The 23925-nt window shown below is 45.1% G+C and overlaps 3 protein-coding genes across 3 annotated transcripts; 1 reads left to right on the forward strand and 2 right to left on the reverse strand.

Moving 5' to 3' along the window:
• Positions 1-261: 261 nt before the first annotated feature.
• Positions 262-1796, reverse strand: SPRYD4 (SPRY domain containing 4). Its single transcript, XM_045553620.1, has 2 exons — positions 1607-1796; positions 262-1242 (listed from the first exon to the last, which is right to left on the reverse strand). Exons 1-2 carry the CDS (start codon positions 1689-1691, stop codon positions 704-706), a joined length of 624 nt encoding a protein of 207 aa, XP_045409576.1. The 5' UTR covers positions 1692-1796; the 3' UTR covers positions 262-703.
• Positions 1797-11063: 9267 nt separating this feature from the next.
• Positions 11064-12542, reverse strand: LOC123639642 (schwannomin-interacting protein 1-like). The gene has a single exon (XM_045553621.1). The coding sequence runs from the start codon at positions 12454-12456 to the stop codon at positions 11647-11649; it is 810 nt and encodes a 269-aa protein (XP_045409577.1). The 5' UTR covers positions 12457-12542; the 3' UTR covers positions 11064-11646.
• A 6366-nt stretch (positions 12543-18908) lies between these two features.
• On the forward strand, positions 18909-22875 carry LOC123639643 (major intrinsic protein of lens fiber). The gene is made up of 4 exons (XM_045553622.1): positions 18909-19300; positions 19847-20011; positions 20449-20529; positions 22586-22875. The coding sequence occupies exons 1-4, from the start codon at positions 18941-18943 to the stop codon at positions 22769-22771; spliced, it is 792 nt and encodes a 263-aa protein (XP_045409578.1). The 5' UTR covers positions 18909-18940; the 3' UTR covers positions 22772-22875.
• Positions 22876-23925: the final 1050 nt, after the last annotated feature.

Raw genomic sequence — 23925 nt, forward strand, 5'->3', positions numbered from 1 at the left:
GCACAGTCATAACTGGGACAATGACTATGACAGATTGGCTGCGTGTCAGAGGTGTACAGATTAAGGTAGATGGTCTCAGGGTGAGGACAGCTGTTGCCATGTGGGGCTGAGGGTCTATGCATGGCACTGAGGTACTGGGGAAGGAGGGCTCTGTTCTATTTCTGACACACTAAGTCAATAAAGCACTTACTGAGGGAGCCATAGGCCAGACTCTGTATGTGCTGTAAAGAAACAGCCAAGTCATTGACTGCACCACTCCTCCAGCCAGAGGTAGAAAGGATTTACTTTGGAGAGATTTAGTTTAGCCCCAAGAACAAACAAGTTACATGTGGGCAAAAGAAGGGAGAGGTATCACAGTGACAAATAAATTCAAACAAAGCTGAAAAATAAGACCTCAGGACTGAATACAGTCTGAGAAAGGCCTGGACACAGGGAGGCGGAGGGGACTGAAGGAAGCAAATCAGGGAAAATATACCCATGGTAGCCTAGGAAATTGGCAGTAGTTGGGAGAATGGGGGAGTTGGCTGTACACCTAGCTTTCACAGGGTAGGGGAGAGAGGAAGATAATTAAGATAATTGCACAGAAGGACCCAACAATCAATTGTGGGAGCTAGAGGTTGCTTGGGGCAAAGTAAAAAGGCTTCAGACACTTTCAAAATGAGGCTGGCCAAAAGCATGATTAGGGACTCCAGTAATGGACATACTAGAGGCCCTGAGGCACCTCAAACCCTGAGTGGGTCAGCAGCTCTCCATCCCAAAGAGCAAAGGCAGGTACCACTGGACCCCGGAAATCTGTCTGTATCGTGTGGACCACAGAGACCTGGCTCACATCCACCAGGCTCAGCTTTTGGGCCTCATACTCCAGCAGCAGCCCCACCTTCTCTGGCTGCCCAATACCCTCAACTGGGGCTTTCTCGTTGGCCAACATGGTGTGCCACTTGCGCTGGGCATAGGTGAACACCCAAGAATGATCATCAGCACCAATACAGCTATCCCGGGACATGTCCACATCTGCCACTCCTATCCGGAATTGCTGGGAGCGCTTCACTGTCACCTCCCAGTAGTGTCTGCCACTGGTGATCGCTGTGTCTGCCAGTACCACTGCCCACTCCCGGAAGCGCTCCACATTCAGAGCCACCTTGGAGGGCTCCAATCCCACCAAGCCGTATTTGACACCTGTGTCATCTCTGAAGAGTGCCAGGCTGCTGTGGGCGGTTTTTTCTTCCAGTTTGAAACTGATGCCTGCGGGCAGAGCAAAAAGACGGGATAATAACAGGGGCTAGAACCCTAGGGCTGGTGATAAATTCCCATCTGAAGCAGGCAGACATGGGATCATGAGGAAATAGGGAAGAGTCAGAATGGCAAGCGGGCAAGAGTGTGGGGTCGCTTTAGTATGGGTAGCCCAGAGAACTGAAAAACCCGGATTGGGGAAACCCCGGGATTTAAAGAAAACAATGGTGTCCTAGATTTAGAATCTCAAGACCAACCTAGACGGGGAAAGGGAAATGACCCGAGAGGGTTGGAGTAGTTCCTCGGAGAGGGCTCCTGGAGTAATCAGACAGAAACCGTTTTGGAGGTAAAAGAGAGTAAAAAGAGATAACCCTACCTCTCCGGGCCTCTGTAGCGGCAATCCCCAATCGTTTGGCTCCCCAGCTGCACAAGCGCAAACAACGTGCAAAGGGCAGCGCCATCTTGCGCCATGGAGGGACGGGGCACGCCCCCAGTCTGGAGATCCCGCCATCTGCCCGCCTGCTCCCCGGTCACGTGGAGCGTGAGAGGCGGCCGCGCAGCGAGATGACGTGAGGAGGCCGCCGCGCGGCCCGCAGGAGCCATCTTAGTGATTTCTGTTCTGGTTCCGCCCGCGGCTGCAGTTTATTTAGTTTTTCTGCCTAGAGGAATGTTGCTTATGTTTGAACTGAATAGGACTTTTAGAGAAATAGTGTAAAACCCGTTGCTTAAAAGTATAGAATTAAACAGCAAAGTAATTAGATTTGATCCTGATTCCCCTGGGTGACTTTGGGCGAATCATTTCTCTGAGCCTTAGTGTTCTCATTTGTAAAATAGAAATTACATACAGCCCTTAGGTCTTAGTAAAAATTAAATGAGGCTAATCTAGATGTAGCTTCACAAAACATAGCTCCATCTTTCCAGGGCCTACAATGGCCATTGCAATATGATTCACTATTTTGAAACCACAAGGGGGTTCCGTCCAGATCTAGTTGCTCATTGCACAAAGATCCAACTATTGAGACAAGGATTGCCAAAGAAGAAACGAATTCTTAATACAACAGACATCTTGCCCAGAGAATGGGAGAAGCTGCCTCAAATCCGTCTCCACACTAAGGAATGTCATGGGCTTTTAAAGGAGAGGACATGTACCTTGGGGCAGGTGGTGGTGTGTCTCATAAAGGCCACGTGCATTGGGGTAGGTCATGTGCACTGGGGCAGGACTGGGGAGAAGGTGATTCTTGACCACAGGAAGCCTGCTCTAGGACTTTCATAATCTCAACTCCTTTGTCTTGCAGAACATCCACTATTTCTGGGAAATAACTCAAAAGGTCAAATAGTTAAGGAAGAGGATTATATTAGGGATCATTGAAATTTGTTCAATGAGGGGGCTGGTTAAACTAGGTGCCATGGTTAAAGTGATTACAGGATGTTCAGGAAACAAAGGAGAAGCCTCAAAGTTAGTATATGGCGGTGGTGGGGAGAGACTTCCCTACAGTAACAGCTACAGCCAGAAAAGCAGAAATGGTTAAGCAGATGAGGGAATCCCAGCCTCTTCAAGATATCAGCTAATATCTTCTTCCCTAATATATATACATACTCTCTCTGAATTGTTCATCTACTCTGGTGTAGTCCACTGTCACCTATTGGAGAAGGACTTTCAAAATATCTACCTGTCAACGGAAAAGAAGCCAAACTCTGTAAAATAATTTTAAAGACATTTATTGTGAGCCAAATTTGAGGACCATGACCCAGAGCCACACCCGAGAAGCCTTGAGCAAGTGGACTCACTGTGGTTGGGTTACAGTTTGGTTTTATCCTTTTCAGGGAGACAGGGACTACAGGTAAAGTCATAAATCAATACGTGGAAGGCATACATTGGTTTGGCCAAAAAGATGGGCCATCTCCAAGCAGGGGTTTACAAGTTATAGGTGGGTTTAAAGATTCTTTGACTTGTAATTGGTTAAAGACATGAAGCTTGGTCTAAAGGCTTGGAATGTTTTAAGATAAGGAGCTCTGTTAATCAGAGATGAGCCACCAGACATATATTTATTGTGTAAATTGAGGACCTGCAGGTTTGTCTTGCATACCCTTAGGCCTGTTAATGGGTTATAAAGGATATCTCCAAGAAGGGAGGCAGGCATGATGAGGCATGTCTGACTGCCTTCCTCGTAGCAGGCAATTTAGTTTTAGGATATCCCCTTGGCCAAGAGGGGGTCCATTCAATAAGCCGGTGGCAGGAAACCTTAAGATTTTATTTTAGTTCATATACCCTATATTTATTTTCTGATTTCCAGATCTGTATATTTAATAACCTATTGAGCATTTCTACCTGGATGTTCCCCCAGTCACTGCAAACTGAGCTAACTTCACCTTCCTACATCAATTTCCACCTCCTCCTAGATTCTCGGAGTCTGAACTGCAACCCATATTCAGCCAGTTGCCCGAAACCATCGAGTCCTTGACTAGCATTGGATCTCTGTCACATTTTTTCTCCCTGGACTACTGGATCAGACTTTGTGTGTGTGTGTGTGTGTGTGTGTGTGTGTGTGTGTGTGTGTGTGTAGACATAATCTCACTCTGTTACCTGGGCTAGAGTGCCAGCCTTGCTCACAGCAACCTCAAACTTCTGGGCTCAAGTGATCTTCCTGCCTCAGCCTCCCGCATAGCTGGAACAACAGGCACCACCATGCCCAGCTAATTTTTTCTATTTTTAGTTGCCCGGCTAATTTTTTTTCAACTTTTTAGTAGAGATGGGGGTCTCACCCTTACTCAGGCTGATCTCGAACTCCTGACCTCAAGTGATCCTCTTGCCCCAGCCTCCCAGAGTGCTAGGATCACAGGCATGAGCCACCACTCCTGGCCCCTGCATGGGACTTCTAACTGGTCTCCCATCTCCCCAGTGCTACTGAGGGAACATTTAAATAAATAGATAGCTACCTACCTCACTCGTTACGTTGTGAATGCTTAAGAATGGGGATTAAGTCTTGTATTCTCTGTGCCCCAAGGCCTCAGTATTCCCCTTAGCACAGTGCTCTTTGTTTTTGAATGAATAAGTAAATGTGTATCAAAGATGGTTTTGTGCCCACATTTGGGGGTGTAGTAGCTCATTATGTCCACCAGAGGTCAGCCTGGCCCAGACTTTTCAGTCGGCTTAATAAGTGAGGCGAGAGGTTCGTTTCCTATTAAGCCTAGGAGCAAAGTGTCTGGAGGAGAGATTTCCTTCAGAAAAGTCCTACTCTGGCCGGGCACAGTGGCTCATGCCTGTAATCCTAACACTCTGGGAGGCCGAGACAGGCGGATTGTTTGAGCTCAAGAATTTGAGACCAGCCTGAGCAAGAGCGAGACCCCTATCTCTACTAAAAAAAAAATAGAAAGAAATTATATGGACAGCTAAAGATATATAGAAAAATTAGCCAGGCATGGTGGCACATACCTGTAGTCCCAGCTACTTGGGAGGCTGAGGCAGGAGAATCGCTTGAGCCCAGGAGTTTGAGGTTGCTGTGAGCTAGGCTGATGCCATGGCACTCTAGCCCGGGCAACAGAGTGAGACTCTGTCTCAAAAAAAAAAAAGAAAAGAAAAGAAAAGACAAGTCCTGCTCTGTCAATGCATTTTGGTAGTAGTGAGAGGAAGCTTCCAGGATTGTGTTTCTGGAGGATTTCTCTGTCAGTTCCATCCTGGAGTGAGGGCTGAAGCAATCACTACACCTCCCTGCCTTGACTTAAGGCACACATCCATTACTTCATTCCCTACTCAGGGAATTGCTTTATCTGCCATCTTTTGTACTATTTCACTTTTACAGACTGACCATTCTTCTGATAAACTTACCTTCATCATTCATATGATTTACTTGCCTCATTGCTTGTTGTATTATAATTCTTAACTTTCATGCATAATAATTAGAAAGTGATCAAATTTTATTTAACAGACAAAAGGGGGAAAGATATTTGAGGCAGAGGAAACAACTTAGACTAAAGCACCGGGAAATAGAATGGAATGTTTAAGGAACCACAAGGAACACAATATTGCCAGAGTCTTATGTTGGGGAGATAAGGAGAGCAGTTGGAAAAGTTGAAGCTGGATTATGAAGGGCCACCTATGCCACAATGAGGAGTTTTTTAGACTGTCTTACAGGCATGCAAGAGCCATTGAAAAGAAGACAGGGAAATGACAAATTACAGGTACTCATATAAATATACAGCTGGCAGCAACAGGGAGAATGAATTGGAGGGGATGAGACTAGCAACAGGGACAAACATGGTCTGACACCACTAGAGTTCTCAGGAGAGACATGGTGTGGACTCGGCTAAGAAGTAGAATTGGGGCCAGGCGCGGTGGTGGCTCACGCCTGTAATCCTAGCACTCTGGGAGGCCGAGGTGGGAGGGTCGCTTGAGGTCAGGAGTTTGAGACCACCCTGAGCAAGAGTGAGACCCCATCTCTGCTAAAAAAAAAATAGAAAAAATTATCTGGACAGCTAAAATATATATATAGAGAAAAAAAGTTAGCCAGGCATGGTGGCACATGCCTGTAATCCCAACTACTCAGGAGGCTGAGGCAGAAGGATTGCTTGAGCCCAGGAGTTTGAGGTTGCTGTGAGCTAGGCTGACGCCACGGCACTCACTGGAGCCCAGGCAACAGAGTGAGACTCTGTCTCAAAAAAAAAAAAAAAAGAAGTAGAATTGGTAGAGCTATGGTTACTGATTAGATGAGAGTGAGAGGATTAGAGGAGTCAGAGGTGATTCATAGGTTTCTGACTAAATAAGGGTATACAGAAGGAGAAGCATGTTAGGATGGGAGGAAGATAATTCGTTCAGTTTTGGACAGGTGTCTATGGGACAACCAGGTGAAAATAGATATAAATTTAAAGAGAAAGGTGCTTGTAAATGAGGTCATCCAAGGAGAGGGTATAGACTAAAGTAGGGAATGAACTGAAGGTGCAACGCTAGGGAATACTAATACGTGGGATAATAAATATAAAGTGCTTGGAACAAAACCCGACCCATAGTGAGCATTGGTCTGCCTGGCTTGGGGTTGTTTCTGAATCCCTAGGCAAGAAAGGGAGAGAAAGAAGGAAGGATAGGACAGGCTAATCCCTTTATCACTTTATTTCTTGGATTACTCCATTCTAACATGTGGGGGCCCTGGCCTGATTCAAGTGCTAATTGGAGCCCTTAACTATGGATGGGAGAGAGATGATGCACTCAGAGCTTGGTGATTATTCTGGACTTTGTCAGGAGTTAGCAGTCAGCAAAGCATAACCAGAGAAAGAGAGAGAAGGGGGGTGGGGGCTCAGACACCAGCCAAAGGGGCTGCTGGGTTGGCTTGTGCTATGCTGGGGCCTTTGTCCTACTGAAACTGTCCACACAATGGAGCTGGGTTACGTGCTGACCTGGCATTCTGAGCATGGGGCTGGAACAGAGATTCCACATGGTAGAAGCAGAGATGGATGATCAACTAGTCCCTAAGGACCATATCTCTAGTTACCCGTATTGAAATCACTAGAGAGGATGTTCAATACTTGATAATAATAAATTATGTTTATACATGACTGATTCACAAATCAATTCATTTATACTTCAATTTAAGGCAGCTAACTTCACATGTGTATATGATTTGAGTATATCTCATTTGATCCTCATGCAACTCTGTAAAATCAGCCAAGTAGATATTTTAATGAAACTCAAACCTCGTTCATTCTGTAGGTCCTGATGATGTGGGCTAGCTAGGGAGGAGTTGCAGAAAGGTGGTGAGTCGGTCCTGAACAATCTCAGACATGGCTGTGGTAATCTCATGGGACCCATTGTGGAAGATCAAAGTGAGACAAATAACTCTGCCTGCAAATTTCCTGAGCTATGTAGACCCACTTGCTCTCTATCAGTATGGATTATGCTTTTATAGCACTCTCTTGGGACTGAGAAATGGAGCCTTCTCTTTTTGTAAGAGATAGAGTTTCACTTTTGTCACCCAAGCTGGAATACTGTGGCATGATCATAGGTCACTATAACCTGAAACTCCTGGGCTTAATGGATCCTCGAGCCTCAGCCTCCTGAGTAGCTGGGACTAAAGGTGGGGACACCCACACCTGGCTAATTTTTTTTTTTTTTTGTAGAGACGGGGACAGTAGGAGTCTCAGGTCTCAGTTTCTATGTTGCCCAGGATGGTCTTGAACTTCTGGCCTCAACTGATCCTCCCACTTCAACCTCCCAAGGTGCTGGGATTACAGGTGTAGCCACCTTGCAGGCCGGAGCCTTCTTCACTGAAGGGAGGAATAAACCTAGGACCACTGGCCCCAGGAATATAAAGAGTTTGAAAAGCTGATCATTAGTAATCAGGAGATAATTTAAGTACAGGCATGGTGGTTTACGCCTGCAATCCCAGCACTTTAGTAGTAGGTGGAAGAATCACTTGAGGCCAGGAATTGGAGGTTGCAGCGAGCTATGATCACGCCACTGTACAGCAGCCAGGCAACAGAGTGAGACCCTGTCTCTTACAAAAAAAAAAAAAGGAGAGAGAGAGATAAGTAAGTGTAGAGATAAAGAAGACCCCACAATGATAACTACTATGGCTATTAGGATTTACAATAACTTTGTAACTACCCAAATTTGTCATTTTGCAAATCCTTTCTTCACTTCCGTAGCTCCTATTGGGAAAACACTTTAAAAATGTTTGTATGTTTACTTAAGGGCAGAAGGAAAGAAAGCTAAAAATTTTTGCAACCCCTTAAAAGAACCCCAGCCCATATAGACAGGATGGGAATGTCCTTATCTTATCTCCCCTGCAATTATTGTCATTTTCTCCCAGATCCTCACTTTAAGCTTTTCTCTTTACCTCTCTGGCTCCTGAAACCTGGCTTCGTAAAGCTGGTTAGGGAGTGGAAGGATGGGTCTCTGCCTTTGCTGTGAGCATCTCTGATTGACAGAAGCCATTGTCAGCTCATGCCCTTCACTCAGGGAGTCTGGGGTCAAAGGACTAAAGAAGAAAGAGCTTTGTAGGTGGGAGAAGAGCCAAGGCTGGGGAGAGTAGATGCCTAGGTGTGAGAATGGTGTGAGTACAAGTGTTTAAGGCTCCCCGGGGAGGACGCTGATTGGGACTAGATGTGGGAGGTGTCAGATGATGCTCTCTCTACCTACTGGCTGAAAGAAGGAGACAAAGTGTTTCCAGCTCTTCTCTCTGGCTGCCCCTTTCTCCAGGGGAGGCACCTGAAATACTTGCTCCTCACTTCCCAATTTCACTCACCTAGACCTAAAAAATATTCTCCAAACTGGAACGGGATAGCCGCAGAGACTCTGGGTCAGGCTGGCAAAATGGTAATCTGGGAGGTAAGATTTCTGAGGAGACAAGAGATCACTTTTCTGTATTGACTCCATCCTTCTGTTGAAAACAGAAACCTTTCCTCTTATCCACTACCAAATCCCAGTCCAACAAAGTGGTAGCTTATTCTCTGACCACTCCCTTATTCTCTCTTTCAAGATGAGGTGCTTAGGAGTCAGTAGGTGCAGAATTAAGAGGCTAAAGCCTGGCTGGGCTTTTTTGTTTGTTTGTTTTTTGAGACAGGGTGTCACTCTGTCACCTGGGCTACAGTGCAGTGGCATCATCATAGCTCACTGCAACCTCAAACTCCAAGACTCAAGCAATCGTCCTGCTTCAGCCTCCCAAGCAGCTGGGACTACAGGTGTGCTTCACTACCCCTGATAATTTTTGTTTTTTTGTAGAGATGAGCTCTTGCTCTTGCTCAGGCCGGTCTTGAACTCTTTGCCTCAAGCCATCCTCCCAAAGTACAGGCATGAGCCACCGTCCCTGGCCCTTGTATGTGTTTTAAGTAAAGAAGGGAAGCGAGAGAGGATAAGGAGGAAAGGGGTGGGAGACTAGCAGGAAAAATGGTGGGGCAGATGCTGCTAGCCTATGCAGATAGCCTGATCTTGCCTTCTCCCTTCTCCTTCCTCTGCACCCCAGGACCTGTGAAACTGGCAGTTTTGGAGAGAGGTACTAGCTGAAGGCTTGAGCATCCTGATCTTCCTAGGGGTGTCCTTGGGGCCTTATGCCCCAGTGGGAGTTCTGTGCCAGGCACTGTCCCTCATTCTCTGTAGCCAACCTTGGCTGGTGATGGTGAGCCTGCTACAGGTTTTTGGTGAGGTCATGGGGACCCAGACAAATCCAGCTCTGACTGGCACAGCTCTGTGCCCACCAGCTTGACCCTCTCTGGGGGGTGGCCTGTGTCCTGGCTCAGAGCACAGGAGCCATCCTGACTTCAGTTCTCTTCTACCTAACACTGCCCTAGACAGCTACAGCCCAGCTGGTCACACAGGTAAGCAACAGCCTCCTCCCCAAGTAGGGCAACACTGGGCAGGTAATGAGTGTAGTTGGCTGATAGGACATTAAGGCATGAACAAAGCAGGGAGGACTCTTGCTCTCTGCATCCTCTAAGCCACATTTAATACAATGCAAATAGGCCAATGAGTTTGGGTGACTTGCTACAGATCTTTTGTTCAAAGCTTCCCAGATGTGTAGATGGTGGGGCCTGGGGGCAGTGGGAGGGATGTTATATGTCCCGCTGCCCCTGGTCTCAGATGCTGACCAGCATCTCTGGTCTCATCTAGGTGAGTAGAAGGAGTAATGTAGGCCAGGCTCTGGACATGGAGTTTTTCTTCACTTTCCATCTGGTAGTCGTCATGTTTGCTGTGGTTCACCAGCAGCGACAGGAGTCAGAAAGGCCAGGCAGCCTGACGGTGGGTTTCTCAGAGACTGCCAGAGCCCTGGCATTAGTGAGAACTCCTCCCATACCGTGCAGGGGCTGGGGCAAGGCTGGATACCACTTCTCAAAGGAGACATGGCCTTTAAAAAAATTTTTTTTGATTCTGTTTTGTTTAAAAAGGCTGGTATGATAGAAAACAAAGAGCATGCTGATCGTATGTAAATCTATACAAAAACTCAAGTGAGGTTTTGAGAGTTCGTCTCTAGTTAGATTTGAAAGAGGCTGGCGTTCAGCTAAGTGGGGAGACTGATGTGAAAGGAAATGGGCTCGGGTTCAGTTTTCCATGGAGTTCTTGTCAACATTTGATGAGGAATAAAGGGGAGAGGTTGGTAGCTCCAAATAAGCAAATCTAACCATTTTGTTTGGTATCTACAAGGGGTTAAATTAGCTGTCCTTTGTCCTTCTATTCCTTATTATAAGAGGTTTTAGGTTTGGTGGGGAGAGATAACCCCATCCTGTTAATAAAATCCTCATCAAATGGCTCCTGTTTATTAAGAGCTTTACTCTGTGCCAGGCACTATACTAGGCTCTTTACCCACATTGTCTCATTTATCCAGAGGAAACTGAGACTCAGAAAGCTTACATAATTGATTCAACAAATATTCATCTACTGCCTTGTGTATGTCAAGCACCAAGTTTGCAGTGGTGGAAAAATCAGACACAGTCCCTGCCCTTCTGGATCCTGTATCTAATGGGGATAACTCACCCACCTAGAAAGTGGCAAAGCAAGTATTATTGTTGTTGCTGCTGTTCTTCATGAATTTTGGGTACACAGAATACTCCTTTGTTCATGATGTCCTCTCTTCATTGGGGCTTATAGATGGCTCCCACTTATTTGTTTGTTTTTAACAATGACATCATTATTAAACATATAACCAACAGAAAAACTAGAATCTTGACAAGCACATAAATCTACATGTATGATACATATGTATCCTACATCTTCCCCTTTCCCCCCTAGCCCATAAACATGATCCTGAACTGAATCCTGTGTTCATTCTTTGTTTTCTGTTTTGTGTATAGTTTTATCTATTAATATATGTATTCCAAAAAATATTTTTTTATTTTAATTTTTTTTCATATGAAACAAAGTTTTAATTTTTATTTTACATAGTTATACATAAAACTTTCAAGGAACCCTCTGAATCCAACAGAATGTTAATAGCACATCTAAAAATGAACGTCAGGTAGTAAACATTCACAAAATGTTGAAAACTGATTAAAATATACATATTACGGAGAACTACAACGTCACTACGAGGCAGGCATGTATTTTTTGACTTGTATAGCACCGTCATTTACAGTTCTTCTTTAAAACTACAGCGAAGAATGAAAGTAGTCAATGGGAAAATACTGTTCCAACTTAAAATCTGTAAACAAATAAAAATAAAGTTAAAACTACTCTCTTTGATTAACCATGATTTGTGATGGTGTAAGTACTGTACATTTTTGTAACAATATTTTATTAAAATGCCTGATATTAAGTGGCACAAGTAAAAAATTAAAATAAATTAAGAAGCAAAGGCCAATCACTGGACGTTGAGCTTCAGACATTATCAATGACTAACACTGATATTTGTTTCTGTGCCACCCTTAGCAACAGCATTTTTACAACCACAGAAGCAAAATAAATTCTAGCTTGTTCTCTGATTGGATGGCTTCATTTCACTTTGCCGGCATTTTCTCTGCCATGTGCTTCTGCTGACTTTCAGCATGTCTGGTCAAGTCTTCGATGTCCACCAGCATGGCGTCTTGCTCTGTGTGCAGCTCATCTCGGATGAGAAGCAGCTGGACCAACTCTTCATTCAAGCTTTCTATCTGGGAATGGAGATCATTGACTATCACTTGTAGCTGCCCAATAGTCATGTCTCTCAGGTCAGTGGGTTTTAAACTTCTTTTCATCAAGCATTCCCTTATATGAGGCATGTGTGGCAGAAGATCAGCGACGGGAGACTTTTTCCTGTTCTGTTTTTCCACTTCTACTTGCATTTTGGCCATTGGTTTGGCCATGGCGAGGGCCATTTTGGCTTCAGCTTGCAATTTCTTTTGCCTTGTGAGGAAGTCCATGTCATCCAAGGATTCAGATTCCTCTTCAGTAGTGTCTCTATCAGAATAGGAAGAACTTTGTTTGCTCATGGGGGACAAGGAGGTGTCCAAGCTGGTTTCAGTCTTACTGTCATCAGCATCACTGTCCTTATCACTGCCACTGTCGTTGACAAAGCATATCTGCAGGTTCATCCCACTCTGCAGTTGGGAGGAAAGGCTTGGCTTCCCACTTTTGCTACAGCTGGTATAAATTCCTGGGCCATCATCAAAGAAGCTTCCAAGTGCCAACTTCTGTCTGATAGACTCTCTCTCATTTTTCTGTGCGGAGGTGGAGTTGGTCCTCGCCTGGCCCTGGTTCGGTACCTCCTGCTCCCGGAACTGCAGCCCAGCCAGATTCTTCTCCAGTGCCTCCCAGTCCATAGGGGGCATCAGGGGCTCTTCGGGGACGCACGTCCTGCCATCTGGGAGCTGAAGGCAGAGGTACCCAGCTGCCGGGCACCGGCCACCTCACCAGCTTATTTTAGTTATTTTTAACTTTATAAAAAGGTTTTCATACCATGTATAATCTTCTGGGACTTTTTTTTTTTACTTGATTTTTTTTTTTTTTTTTTTGAGACAGAGTCTTGCTCTGTCACCTGGGCTAAAGTGCCGTGGCATCAGCCTAGCTCACAGCAACCTCAAACTCCTGGGCTCAAGCAATCCTTCTGCCTCAGCCTCCTGAGTAGCTGGGACTACAGGTACGCGCCCCTGTGCCCGGCTAATTTTTTCTATATATATTTTTAGTTGTCCAGATAATTTCTTTCTATTTTTTAGTAGAGACGAGGTCTCACTCTTGCTCAGGCTGCCTTCAAACTCCCAACCTCAGGTGATCCTCCCACCTTGGCCTCCCAGAGCACTAGGATTATAGGTATGAGCCACCGTGCCCGGCCTTTACTTGATATTTTATTACTAAGATTCATCCTTATTATTAAGTGTCACTGTGGTGGTTCACTCATGTTGACTACTGAGTAATATTTCTTTGTGTGACTATACGTATTAATGGAGAATGCTTTCTAGTTTTTTGCCATTGTGAACAGTGCTGCTGTAAACATTCTTGTGCATGTCTCCTGGTGTATATATAGGAAAGTTTCTCTTGGGTATGTAAGTGAGAAGTGAAGTTCCTGAATCAGCAAGTATGTAATTTGTTCATTTTACAAGATGGTCCTATACTATGTTCCAAAGCAGGGGTGGGGAACCTGTTCATGTTGGAAGACCGCATTAATTTAGCTATAATCAAATAATGCCACATTCAAGAAACTTTGATTAGACATACTTTAAAATGTACATTATTTTGTAAAAATCTAACTATGTACTTAATAATTTCAAAAAATGAAAACTATTTATTAATTGTAAAGTTAACTAACCTTTTAATGACATTGCTGTGTCTGCTTTTCGTTGGAAAGCATTTGAATATTTGGTTGCAGCATGGAGGTCCACAGTTTCAGTTGAGCCTCTAGATGGGTATCAGTCATTTGTGACCTTAAGAACGTCCTGATTTAGGTTAGGTAGGAGAATATAGATTCGCAGCAATAAGTGGTTGAAAAGCAAGAAAGCATTTTTTGGTCATGTTGCCAGAGGCATGGATAGTCTACTGCATTTTTCCCTATTTCAATTGGCTCTTTCTTAGCATCAAACAATGACTTTAAAATGTCATCTACTGAGAGCTCAATCCATTCCATCTGTATTTCTTTAGGTGCCTTGATAATATCAACTAGGTGAAGCTAAAATGCTAATTTGAATGTGATGTCATTATTTTCAAAGTCAGTGAATCTTTCATTGTATTCTCCAATTAATAGGGCTATAACAGCTGCATATTCTTCAAATGATTTGCATATGTCATCCTGCTCATCAATGACCTTTGCTAACTGGGGAAAATGTTCATCTGAAATTTCCTTTTGAAGAAGTGTTTTGGAAAAAAGATAGGTTCTTTGGAAATGCTGGGATATTTTTTGCCACATATCGTATACAGACTTAGTTTTACCTTGCAAAGAAATACTCAAGTCATTTTCATTTGACATGATATCACACAGAAATGCTGCATTCCTATAAAAATCTTTCAGTAACTCACATTGCTAATTCTGTTCTTCATAAAATTTAACCATTCGTTCTTGCAGAGATAAAATTTTGGCTAACACCTGTCGATGATAGTCAACACACTTTAGAATGATATGGCAAATCCAAACTGAATACTTCATCTTTCAATTTTAGCCTGTTATGAAACTGATGATGCCATGTTGCATTTGCACAAATATAGTTAGCAATACTTATAACTTGTTGGAAAGTGTCACTTAAAACAGTAGCTTTAGCACAGAGATTTTGCTGATTCAAGATACAATGAAAAGAAATGAGAGCATCTGGATCTGTTAATACTTTCTTTATCTGTGCAGTTAACCCTTCATGTTTTCCTGTCATGGAAGGTGCACCATCTGTACAAACACTCACTAAATTTACCAAATTCAGTTCAACTTCATGACATTTATCTTGAAAGTTGTTGAAGATATCTATTCCCCATGTTCAGTTCCCAAGACTGCCCAAAGCAAGTAACTCTTTGTAGCAAAGAAAATCTTCTGTTATGACCCAAATGAAGAATTAATACAAAGCCTGTACCAAATCAGTAGTATCAGTTGATTCATCCAAAGTGATTTAATAAAGCCAGGTGCGGTGGCTCATGCCTGTAATCCTAGCACTCTGGGAGGCCGAGGCAGGTGGATTGCTCGAGGTCAGGAGTTTGAGACCAGCCTGAGCAAGAGTGAGACCCCGTCTCTACTAAAAATAGAAAGAAATTATCTGGCCAACTAAAAATATATATGGAAAAAATTAGCCAGGCATGATGGCGCATGCCTGTAGTCCCAGTTACTTGGGAGGCTGAGGCAGTGGGATGGCTTAAGCCGAGGAGTTTGAGGTTGCTGTGAGCTAGGCTGATGCCATGGCAGTCACTCTAAGTCACTCTAGCCCGGGCAACAAAGCGAGACTCTGTCTCAAAAAAAAAAAAAAAAAAAGTGATTTAATAATATATATTTTCCTTTTGAAGTATTGCATGAGGTTTTTCTGTTAAGTTGAAGGCTAATTTATGCTACCAATCAGTTATGGTTCCCCTTAAAAGAGACAGTTGTTTGTACTTTGAAATGTTATCGGGGTCTAAGCATCCTACAACTTTGACAATGCATTCTTTCACAATTTCTACATCACTGAATGGCTTCCCTTTTCCCCCCAGTGTATAAGCTACTTTATAAGTTGCTTCAGTGGCATTATTTCCAGATCTTATTGCTGCTTGAAAGAACTGTCTTTGCTTTTCATCTTTTAATTTCTGCAATACAACCTTTACTGCCTCCCCCTAATTTATTTATTTATTTTTATTTATTTATTTTTTTTGAGACAGAGTGTCACTTTGTTGCCCGGGCTAGAGTGAGTGCCGTGGCGTCAGCCTAGCTCAGAGCAACCTCAAACTCCTGGGCTTAAGCCATCCTACTGCCTCAGCCTCCCGAGTAGCTGGGACCACAGGCATGCGCCACCATGCCCGGATAATTTTTTGTATATATATTTTTAGTTGTCCAGATAATTTCTTTCTATTTTTAGTAGAGACGTGGTCTCGCTCAGGCTGGTCTCAAACTCCTGACCTCGAGCAATTCACCCGCCTCGGCCTCCTAGAGGGTTAGGACTACAGGCGTGAGCCACCGCGCCCGGCCTGCCTCCCTCTAATTTAAACGATTTGTGGTCCTTATGAGTGTTATAATGCTGATAAACATTGAATTTCTTTAATGTTGACATTGCAGGATCACAAAGCAAGCAAATCATCTTATCTTTAGCAGAAACAAGATAACATTGCAATTCCCAATCCTCATGAAAAAATCTGTTTTCTTCCTTCAGCATTCTCTTGGTCTTCTTTGACATGATGGGCTATTAAGCAGACAGAATTAAAAAAATACCGTTGAAGGTTGGGCGTGGTGGCTCATGCCTATAATCCTAGAACTCTGGGAGGTGGAGGTGGGAGGATTGCTTGAGCTCAGGAGTTAGAGACCAGCCTGAGCAAGAGTGAGACCCCATCTTTACTAAAAATAGAAGAAATTAGCTGGACGTGGTGGTGAACACCTGTAGTCCCAGCAACTCGGAAGGCTGAGGCAGGAGGATCGCTTGAGCCCAGGAGTGTGAGGTTGCTGTGAGCTAGGCTGACACCATGGCACTCTAGCCCAGGCAACAGAGCGAGACTCTGTCTCAAAAAAAAAAAAAAAAAAATACTGTTGAGCTGTTCACAAATTCCACTTCAAACAGAAACACAGTACACCATTGTCAAAAGCTGATAACAGACTGGGGTACTTCACACCCAAAAACTCTCACCAACCAGCCTCATCCGGTAGTGGTGCCAGTCAGTCAGGGGAAGTTAGAGCTAAATCCAGAGCGAAGCAGTGGTTAATTTAGCCCTTAGGGCTTACTAATGTTCTAACTGTGCCAGTCAATCTGGGAGGATTATTTCATTGAAACTTATTTAATTATTTGGTATTTCAAATACTTTCATTTTAAAAATAAAATAAAAATATAAAAGATGAACAAAATGTATTAGTAAAAACAAAAGGATTTGTTCCGTAAAATTTGGATTCAGTTAAAAGGCCATACTTAAGGACCTAGAAGGCCACATGTGGCCTTAAGGCGCCAGGTTCCCTACCCTTGTTCCAAAGTAATTATCTCAATTTACATTCCCACTGGCAGTCATAACTGGTTCTGTCACTTTGTATCCTCCACCACATCTGCACCTAAGTATCTGTTGCTGAAGATATTAACACCATGATGTGGTACCCTCTCCCTCTCTTGTCCAGGGGACATTTTCTGGAGGCAGCATGAACCCTGCACAATCCCTGGGGCCAGCAATGGTGACAGAGATCTTGGAGCATCACTGGGTGAGATGCATCGAGGGTTACAAAGCAGCCCCCAGGAGCTCAGCCCCATACCTCATGAAATGAGGTCAGCTTGATGCACCTTCCAAAGAGAGTTGAGGAATGTTCTAAGATAGATGTCAGGAGATTAGTGGGGCTTCTAGAAGGCAAGAGACTCCAAAGACCTCTGAGGGACTGTTTCTATTCTATGAAATCAGGAGTTCTAATCCCCTTAGGTGTCCTCTGACCTATTCTCAGCAACTCTTCCTGGCAGTGAATGGGTTAGATGGACCCTTCACCTTTGCTATAACTCTTCCTATCCATCCCCAAGCTGGATATTGGAGGAGGAGAGAAGCACAGGCCCTGATCTCTGTTCCTACTCTCTCCCCACAGGTGTACCACATGGGACCCAGGCTGGGCACCATCCTTGCAGGCTGTACCTTAGAATTTCTGTTTTCCTCCGTGGCCTGAGTAATGATGTAGAGATGGAGGAACCTAACAGTGTATTCCATTCCATCTTCTCCATCACCACACCCCCTATCCCTAGGTCTCAAGTCCCTCACCAAGCCTGAGCACAACTGAACCTTTTCTCCCAGGTTTTCGTTCCCCATGTTGTCTTTTTCTTTTTCGTTTTCTTTTTTGAGACAGAGTCTCGCTCTGTTGCCCTGGCTAGAGTGCCATGGCCTCAGCCTAGCTCACAGCAACCTCAAACTCCTGGGCTTAAGCGATCCTTCTGCCTCAGCCTCCGGAGTAGCTGGGACTACAAGCATGTGCCACTATGCCCGGCTAATTTTTTCTATATATTTTTACTTGTCTAGATAATTTCTATTTTTAGTAGAGACAAGGTCTTGCTCTTGCTCAGTCTGGTCTCGAACTCCTGACCTTGAGCGATCCTCCCTCCTCGGCCTCACAGAGTGCTAGGATTACAGGCGTGAGCCACCGCACCCGGCCCCATATTGTCTTTTTCTCTCTCCTTGACCAGCCTGCTTTCCCAGGTCTGAATCCCTGGGTCAGATCTGGGAAAGATCCTTGACCTGTCCCTGGGTTTCAAGGTGTAGGACTCCAGTGTCCTGATCATAGCTATATTAGAGTGCATTAGACCCTCTCATTGCTTCTCAGCCATAACTCAGTTTCCTTGCTTTCACTACGTCCTGCTGTGACTTTGTGAGGTAGGAAAGATGAAGTATAAGCTGATTCTGAGGTTTAATTACTAGTCACTTTTCCCTCCCTAGCCCCACAACCCCACTCCCAGTCTGTGCATGGAAGATAGTGTCTTCTCTCTGTCAGTCTCTGTGGTTTAAAAGGCCAGGCTGAGGGTTTGAAAAGGGAGGTACTGTCATGGGTTGGGGGTAGGGAATTCGGGCTCGGAGAAAGCCATACACAGCAGAACTATTCTATCCTAGAGCTGCAGGGTCCACAGATTCCAGCCCAAACTAGCCAATGGGAGAAGGCCATCTAATCCCAGGGAACTAAAGAATTCTCTTCAGTTATCTAACTTTCCTGCTGAGCCCCACTCCTTACCCCCACCCCCACCTTTACCCCTGGTAGACTCAGAGGAGCCTGAGGCCCCCAGGAGCTCAGCCCCATACCTCATGAAATGAGCTCAGCTTGATGGACCTTCCAAAGAGAGTTGAGGAATGTTCTAAGATAGATGTCAGGACTGTGAACCTGATCTTTGACACAAATAGAAGGGCAGACTCTTCTAGTCCCACTGTTCTTGGTCCCTCCTTCTCAGAGTCTCTCCAGCTCTGACCTCAACCCCACTGTCACCCCCATGGCTCCCTGAGCTCAACTCCCAGTTGAGCAGCGAAGGGAAAATCCAGAAGCTTTGTCAGATGTATGGGAATGGATCCTGCCCTCCACAGCTGTGAAGGGGTTAATAGGCTGGGCCAATTACCCCAGCTTGCTCCTCCCAGGGATTAAGAGTCCTCTATAAAGGGGACTGTCCACCCAGACCAGGCCAGGGGGGTAGCAGGGACCCAGGCACTGTGCCCATCCCCCCTGCCATGTGGGAACTGCGGTCAACCTCCTTCTGGAGGGCCATATTTGCTGAGTTCTTTGGCACCCTCTTCTATGTCTTCTTTGGACTGGGGGCCTCACTGCATTGGGCTCCTGGACCCCTGCATGTCCTGCAGGTGGCTCTGGCTTTTGGCCTCGCCCTGGCTACACTGGTGCAGGCTGTGGGCCACATCAGTGGAGCCCACGTCAATCCTGCAGTCACTTTTGCCTTCCTTGTGGGCTCCCAGATGTCCCTGCTCCGTGCCTTCTGCTATATGTTAGCCCAGCTCCTGGGAGCTGTGGCGGGGGCTGCTGTGCTGTATAGTGTTACCCCGTCTGCCGTCCGAGGAAACCTAGCACTCAACACGGTAATGGTCAGCTGAGAGGGTCTAGGGGAATCTGGTGTCCTGACTCTCTGTTGCTTTGACTCCCTGCCTGGCGTAGGTGAATCAGCTCCTCTGGGCTCTGGGACAGTGTGTGTGTGTGTGTGTGTGTGTGTGTGTGTGTGTGTGTGTGTGTGTGTGTGTGTGTGTGTGTGGTGTGTGAATTAGGGTGGGGAGTATTGATAGGTGGTTTGGAGGTGGAAGGAAGGCACAGGGGCCTGGATTGAGAATCAAGAAAACTGAATTTGGTTTTCAGTTTTCCTTCCAACTGCTTGCAGGTTCTTGAGAAAACTTCTTTTACTTTACAGGGCCTCAGTTTCCTCATTCATGTAAGTGGGTGCAATCATTTCCACCATGAGAAAGTATTGTAAGGAGAAATTAAGATACAAATGCAATTACTATGAAGGATGTTGTATTGTCCTTCCTCTCCAGGGAACTGATGCCATAAGGGGATCCCTGCCCGGGAAGCCTTGAGGAGGTAACACTGTGGCAGCCCTAACGAGCTGCCTCCCTTCTTCTTCCTTTGCCCAGTTGCACCCTGGGGTGAGCGTGGGCCAGGCCACAATGGTGGAGATCTTCCTGACGCTCCAGTTCGTGCTCTGCATCTTTGCCACATACGACGAGAGGCGGAATGGCCGCCTGGGCTCCGTGGCGCTGGCTGTTGGCTTCTCCCTCACCCTGGGGCACCTCTTTGGGGTAAGCAGGAGAGGGGAACAACTTATAATTCAAGGATTCCAGGGCCCCCAAACCTTTCCCAACTTTTAAGGATTCTTCCTGCCCACCCCACTGTCAAACATGAACATTACCCACCTCACTCTGTATTGGCACAGAGGAATCAACCCTGCCCTATCCCTCGCATGCAACCGATATATTTAGTCCTTCCTGACCCCAAGGTAGTAATGCATGCATCATGGTAGATGTGGGCTTTGCTTATGGCTCCATAGTCTGTCTCCAGATGGGGCATCTGTGCCCTCACCCCATTGTTGGAATCCCTGGAGGCTCATGCAGATTGTACCTCCCCATTTGCTACTGGCTGGAGACAAGATGCTGGCTCTCAGGGGCAACATAGGTTGTGGGGAGAGAAGCCAGGGTGGAGTAGGGGGTTGTTTCAGTTATAACTGTGTCTTTTGCAGATGCATTATACTGGTGCAGGCATGAATCCTGCCCGCTCCTTTGCTCCTGCCATTCTCACCCGGAACTTCACCAACCACTGGGTGAGTGAGGGGAGAGGGAAAGATCCTGGAGCCCTTCTGGATGGGTGTGGACTGCAGGTTCCAGTTTGGGTTCCTGCTTTCCCTCTGAGTGTTCTACCGGCACTTAGCTACGGGGTTGTCAGAGAGTTTGGCATGCCTGTATGAGCAGGATTCACTATTTTGCCAAAAAGAGAGGCTCTTGCTCACGTTGTTCCTTCTGTGGCTAGTCAGGGATTTTTACTGAGTGTCCACTGGATGCCAAAACTAGGGGCTAGAAGGATAAATATAAACATAAATATAAATATATAAAGACAAAAATGTCTGCTCTCATTGATCAGGATGTATTGTGAGCACAAATAGGCCTGGGCCCCATCCCAGTTCTAATACTTTACTAGCCTTGTGTGTGACTATGGGCAAATAACTCAACCATTCTGCACCTCAGTTTCTTTAACTGTAAAATGAGGTGTTATGAGAAATATGTGAAAGTTTTATGTGTGAAACATGTAGCACAGAATGTGGTATCGAGTAAGTTATCAATAAATGTTGGTTATGTTTATGTTGTTTTGACTATATGTAAGCCAAACATATGAAAATAGTATTAAAAATTTTCAAAGCTGTGCACCCATTTTCATAGCAGCACAAAAGCCAAGAGGTGAAAGCAACCCCAATGTCCCTCAATGGATAAACAAAATGTGGTATATACAAAAATGGAATGTTATTTAGCCTTAAAAAGGAAGGAACTTCTGACACATGCTATAACGTGGATGCTCCTAGAGGACATTATACTAAGTGAAATAAGCCAGTCACAAAAAGACAAATCCTATATGATCCCATTTAATGTGAGGTATTTAGAGTATTCAAATTTGAAGAAATAAAGTGGAAGGGTGATTACCAGAGGCTGGGGTGATGGTGGTGGAATAGACAGTTGTTTAATGGGTATAGAGTTTCAGTTTTGCAGGATGAAAATGTTCTAGATATGGGTTGTACAACAATGTGAATATACTTAACACTACCAAACTGTACACTTAAAAATGTTTAATACAGTAAATTTTATGTTATGTGTATTTTACCAAAATTAGAATTTTTTTTAAAAAGCAATACATAGGCCGGGCACGGTGGCTCACGCCTGTAATCCTAGCACTCTGGGAGGCCAAGGCGGGTGGATCGCTCGAGGTCAGGAGTTCGAGACCAGCCTGAGCAAGAGTGAGACCCCGTCTCTACTAAAAATAGAAAGAAATTATCTGGACAACTAAAAATATATACAAAAAATTAGCCGGGCATGGTGGCACATGCCTGTAGTCCCAGTTACTCGGGAGGCTGAGGCAGTAGGATTGCTTAAGCCCAGGAGTCTGAGGTTGCTGTGAGCTAGGCTGACGCGACGGCACTCACTCTAGCCCGTGCAACAGAGCGAGACTGTGTCTCAAAAAAAAAAAAAAAAAAAAAGCAATACATAAACTAGTGCAAAATGATAACAACAAATAGAATATACATGTGTTAAGAAGGCATGGGATAAAGGGATAATTTAATGAATCAGAAAAGAGGCTGGGTGTGGTGGCTCACACCTGTAGTCCCAAAGCTCCGGGAGGCTGAGGTGATAGGATCACGTGAAGCCAGGAATTCAAGAACAGCCTGGGCAACATAGTGGGACCCCATCTTTACAGAAAATTTAAAAGATTAGCTGGGTGTGGTGGTATACACCTGTAGTCCTACTCAGCTACTCAGGAGGCTGAGGCAGCACGATCGTTTGTGCCCAGGAGTTTGAGGTTACATTGAGCTATGATCATGCCACTGCCCTCTAGCCTGGGTAAAAAAGCAAACCCTGTCTCTAAGGTGGGGCAAAGGGAAGAAAAGAAAAGAAAAGAAAAGAAAAGAAAAGGTGAGTTTTCAGGTACAGGCAGTAGAATAGAGTCTAGAGTTTAAGAAACTAACAAACACACGCTGATTTCTACATAGATAATGCCGGATTGTATGTGTCAAGTGCAGCATGTCTTGTATTCCACTGAGGGGGTTAGGAAGAGAGAAGCGTCACTACTCTCTCCCCTTCCCAAGCCTGAGTATGCCTTTTCTCATGTTACAGGTGTACTGGGTGGGCCCAATCATCGGAGCGGGTCTGGGCAGCCTTCTCTACGACTTTCTCCTCTTCCCCCGGCTCAAGAGTGTTTCTGAGAGACTGTCTATTCTCAAGGGTGTCAGACCCACTGACCCCAATGGACAACAAGAGGTCACGGGGGAACCTGTTGAACTGAAGACCCAGGCACTGTAAAAGCTCCATCTGGAGAGAGGGAGTAGAAAGCTTCTGGGTTTACGTGGAGGGGCTGATCCAGCCTCTGGATGAAGAAAGAGACTGTGGGGAGGGGCATGTATTTCTTTATTTTTTAACTTATGTGTGCGTTTTTTTTTTTTCCCCTTTTGCCGTGTGAAATCTTTCAAGTTGCATTCATGAGCTGGTTGGTGCAAACTTCCCTTCCTCCCCATCCCAACTCCTTTCGCCGTGTGTGCTCGATTGTGCATATGAATGTGAGTGTGGCTGTGTCTGAGAGCTAGGGAAGGGAAAAGAGGCGTCATCCTATACCTCCTTTCCTCAACCCCATGTGGTGAGCACCGGGAACCAAGACCTTAGGTTTCTGGCCTTTCTCTGCTGCCCTCAAGTGTATGACTCTTGATTTCTGAGGGAACAGGGAAGCAGGGAGTCACTCCTCACAAGAGGCAGAGAAACGGAGAGACAGGCATTCCAAGGCTTGGGAGAAGGGACTCAATGGAGGTATTAGCCCAGCTCAGGATGCAAGTGTACCAAAAAGTTTTAGGGAAGTTAATGGGAACATTTAGCCTACTTCTCAGGGATGCTTGCCCCAGGGACTTGGGTGGGGAAGTAGCTCTGAGAAAAGTGAACACTGGGATTTGAGTTGTTCTGTAAAGCCACATAAACCTGTCTACATCCACCAGCTGGGTTGTGTGTTCATTCTGGCATAATGGATCTCTTCAGTGGTCCTGGGCCGGGAAGCTCCTAACATAAATAAGGGGTAGGCAGTGAGCCTAGAATCTAGACAAATTAAGCAGTTTAACTGGCTTGCCTGACACTCCCTGGTGTGGCCTCCTGGCAGACAGTACTTAGGCCCCAGAATTGCTCCCTAAGGCCAAAACAGGAAATTTGATGCCTAGAGCAAATGTAGATGGGAGTGTGGGATATGGAGGGAGAGACTTTTATCCTCAGAGTTTTAATTTAGAGCAAATCAAACTCTTCAAATGGCATCTTTCTGCTTCTATCACTAGTTCTAGTCTTTTCTTCTTGTATGTGTCTTTTCACTTCTCTCTCATTTGTCCTTTCAACTTGAAGCAAATCTCGTCTAACTCTCCCTCATACCCCAGAAATTGATTCCTTCTATTCAAATGCTTAACAATTCAGGAGATAATTATTTG

This window comes from Lemur catta, chromosome 6 (genome assembly GCF_020740605.2).
Source record: "Lemur catta isolate mLemCat1 chromosome 6, mLemCat1.pri, whole genome shotgun sequence".
Lineage (NCBI taxonomy): Eukaryota > Metazoa > Chordata > Mammalia > Primates > Lemuridae > Lemur > Lemur catta.

Bases quoted from the DNA above. Each gene is read 5' to 3' on its own strand.
- SPRYD4 (XM_045553620.1), bottom strand. From the start codon at position 1,691: ATGGCGCTGCCCTTTGCACGTTGTTTGCGCTTGTGCAGCTGGGGAGCC. The intron at 1,243-1,606 runs GTAGGGTTATCT...CTCTGCCCGCAG, and splicing joins CGCTACAGAGGCCCGGAGAG to GCATCAGTTTCAAACTGGAA.
- LOC123639643 (XM_045553622.1), top strand. From the start codon at position 18,941: ATGTGGGAACTGCGGTCAACCTCCTTCTGGAGGGCCATATTTGCTGAG. The intron at 19,301-19,846 runs GTAATGGTCAGC...TCCTTTGCCCAG, and splicing joins GAAACCTAGCACTCAACACG to TTGCACCCTGGGGTGAGCGT. The intron at 20,012-20,448 runs GTAAGCAGGAGA...TGTCTTTTGCAG, and splicing joins CCCTGGGGCACCTCTTTGGG to ATGCATTATACTGGTGCAGG.
- LOC123639642 (XM_045553621.1), bottom strand. From the start codon at position 12,456: ATGCCCCCTATGGACTGGGAGGCACTGGAGAAGAATCTGGCTGGGCTG.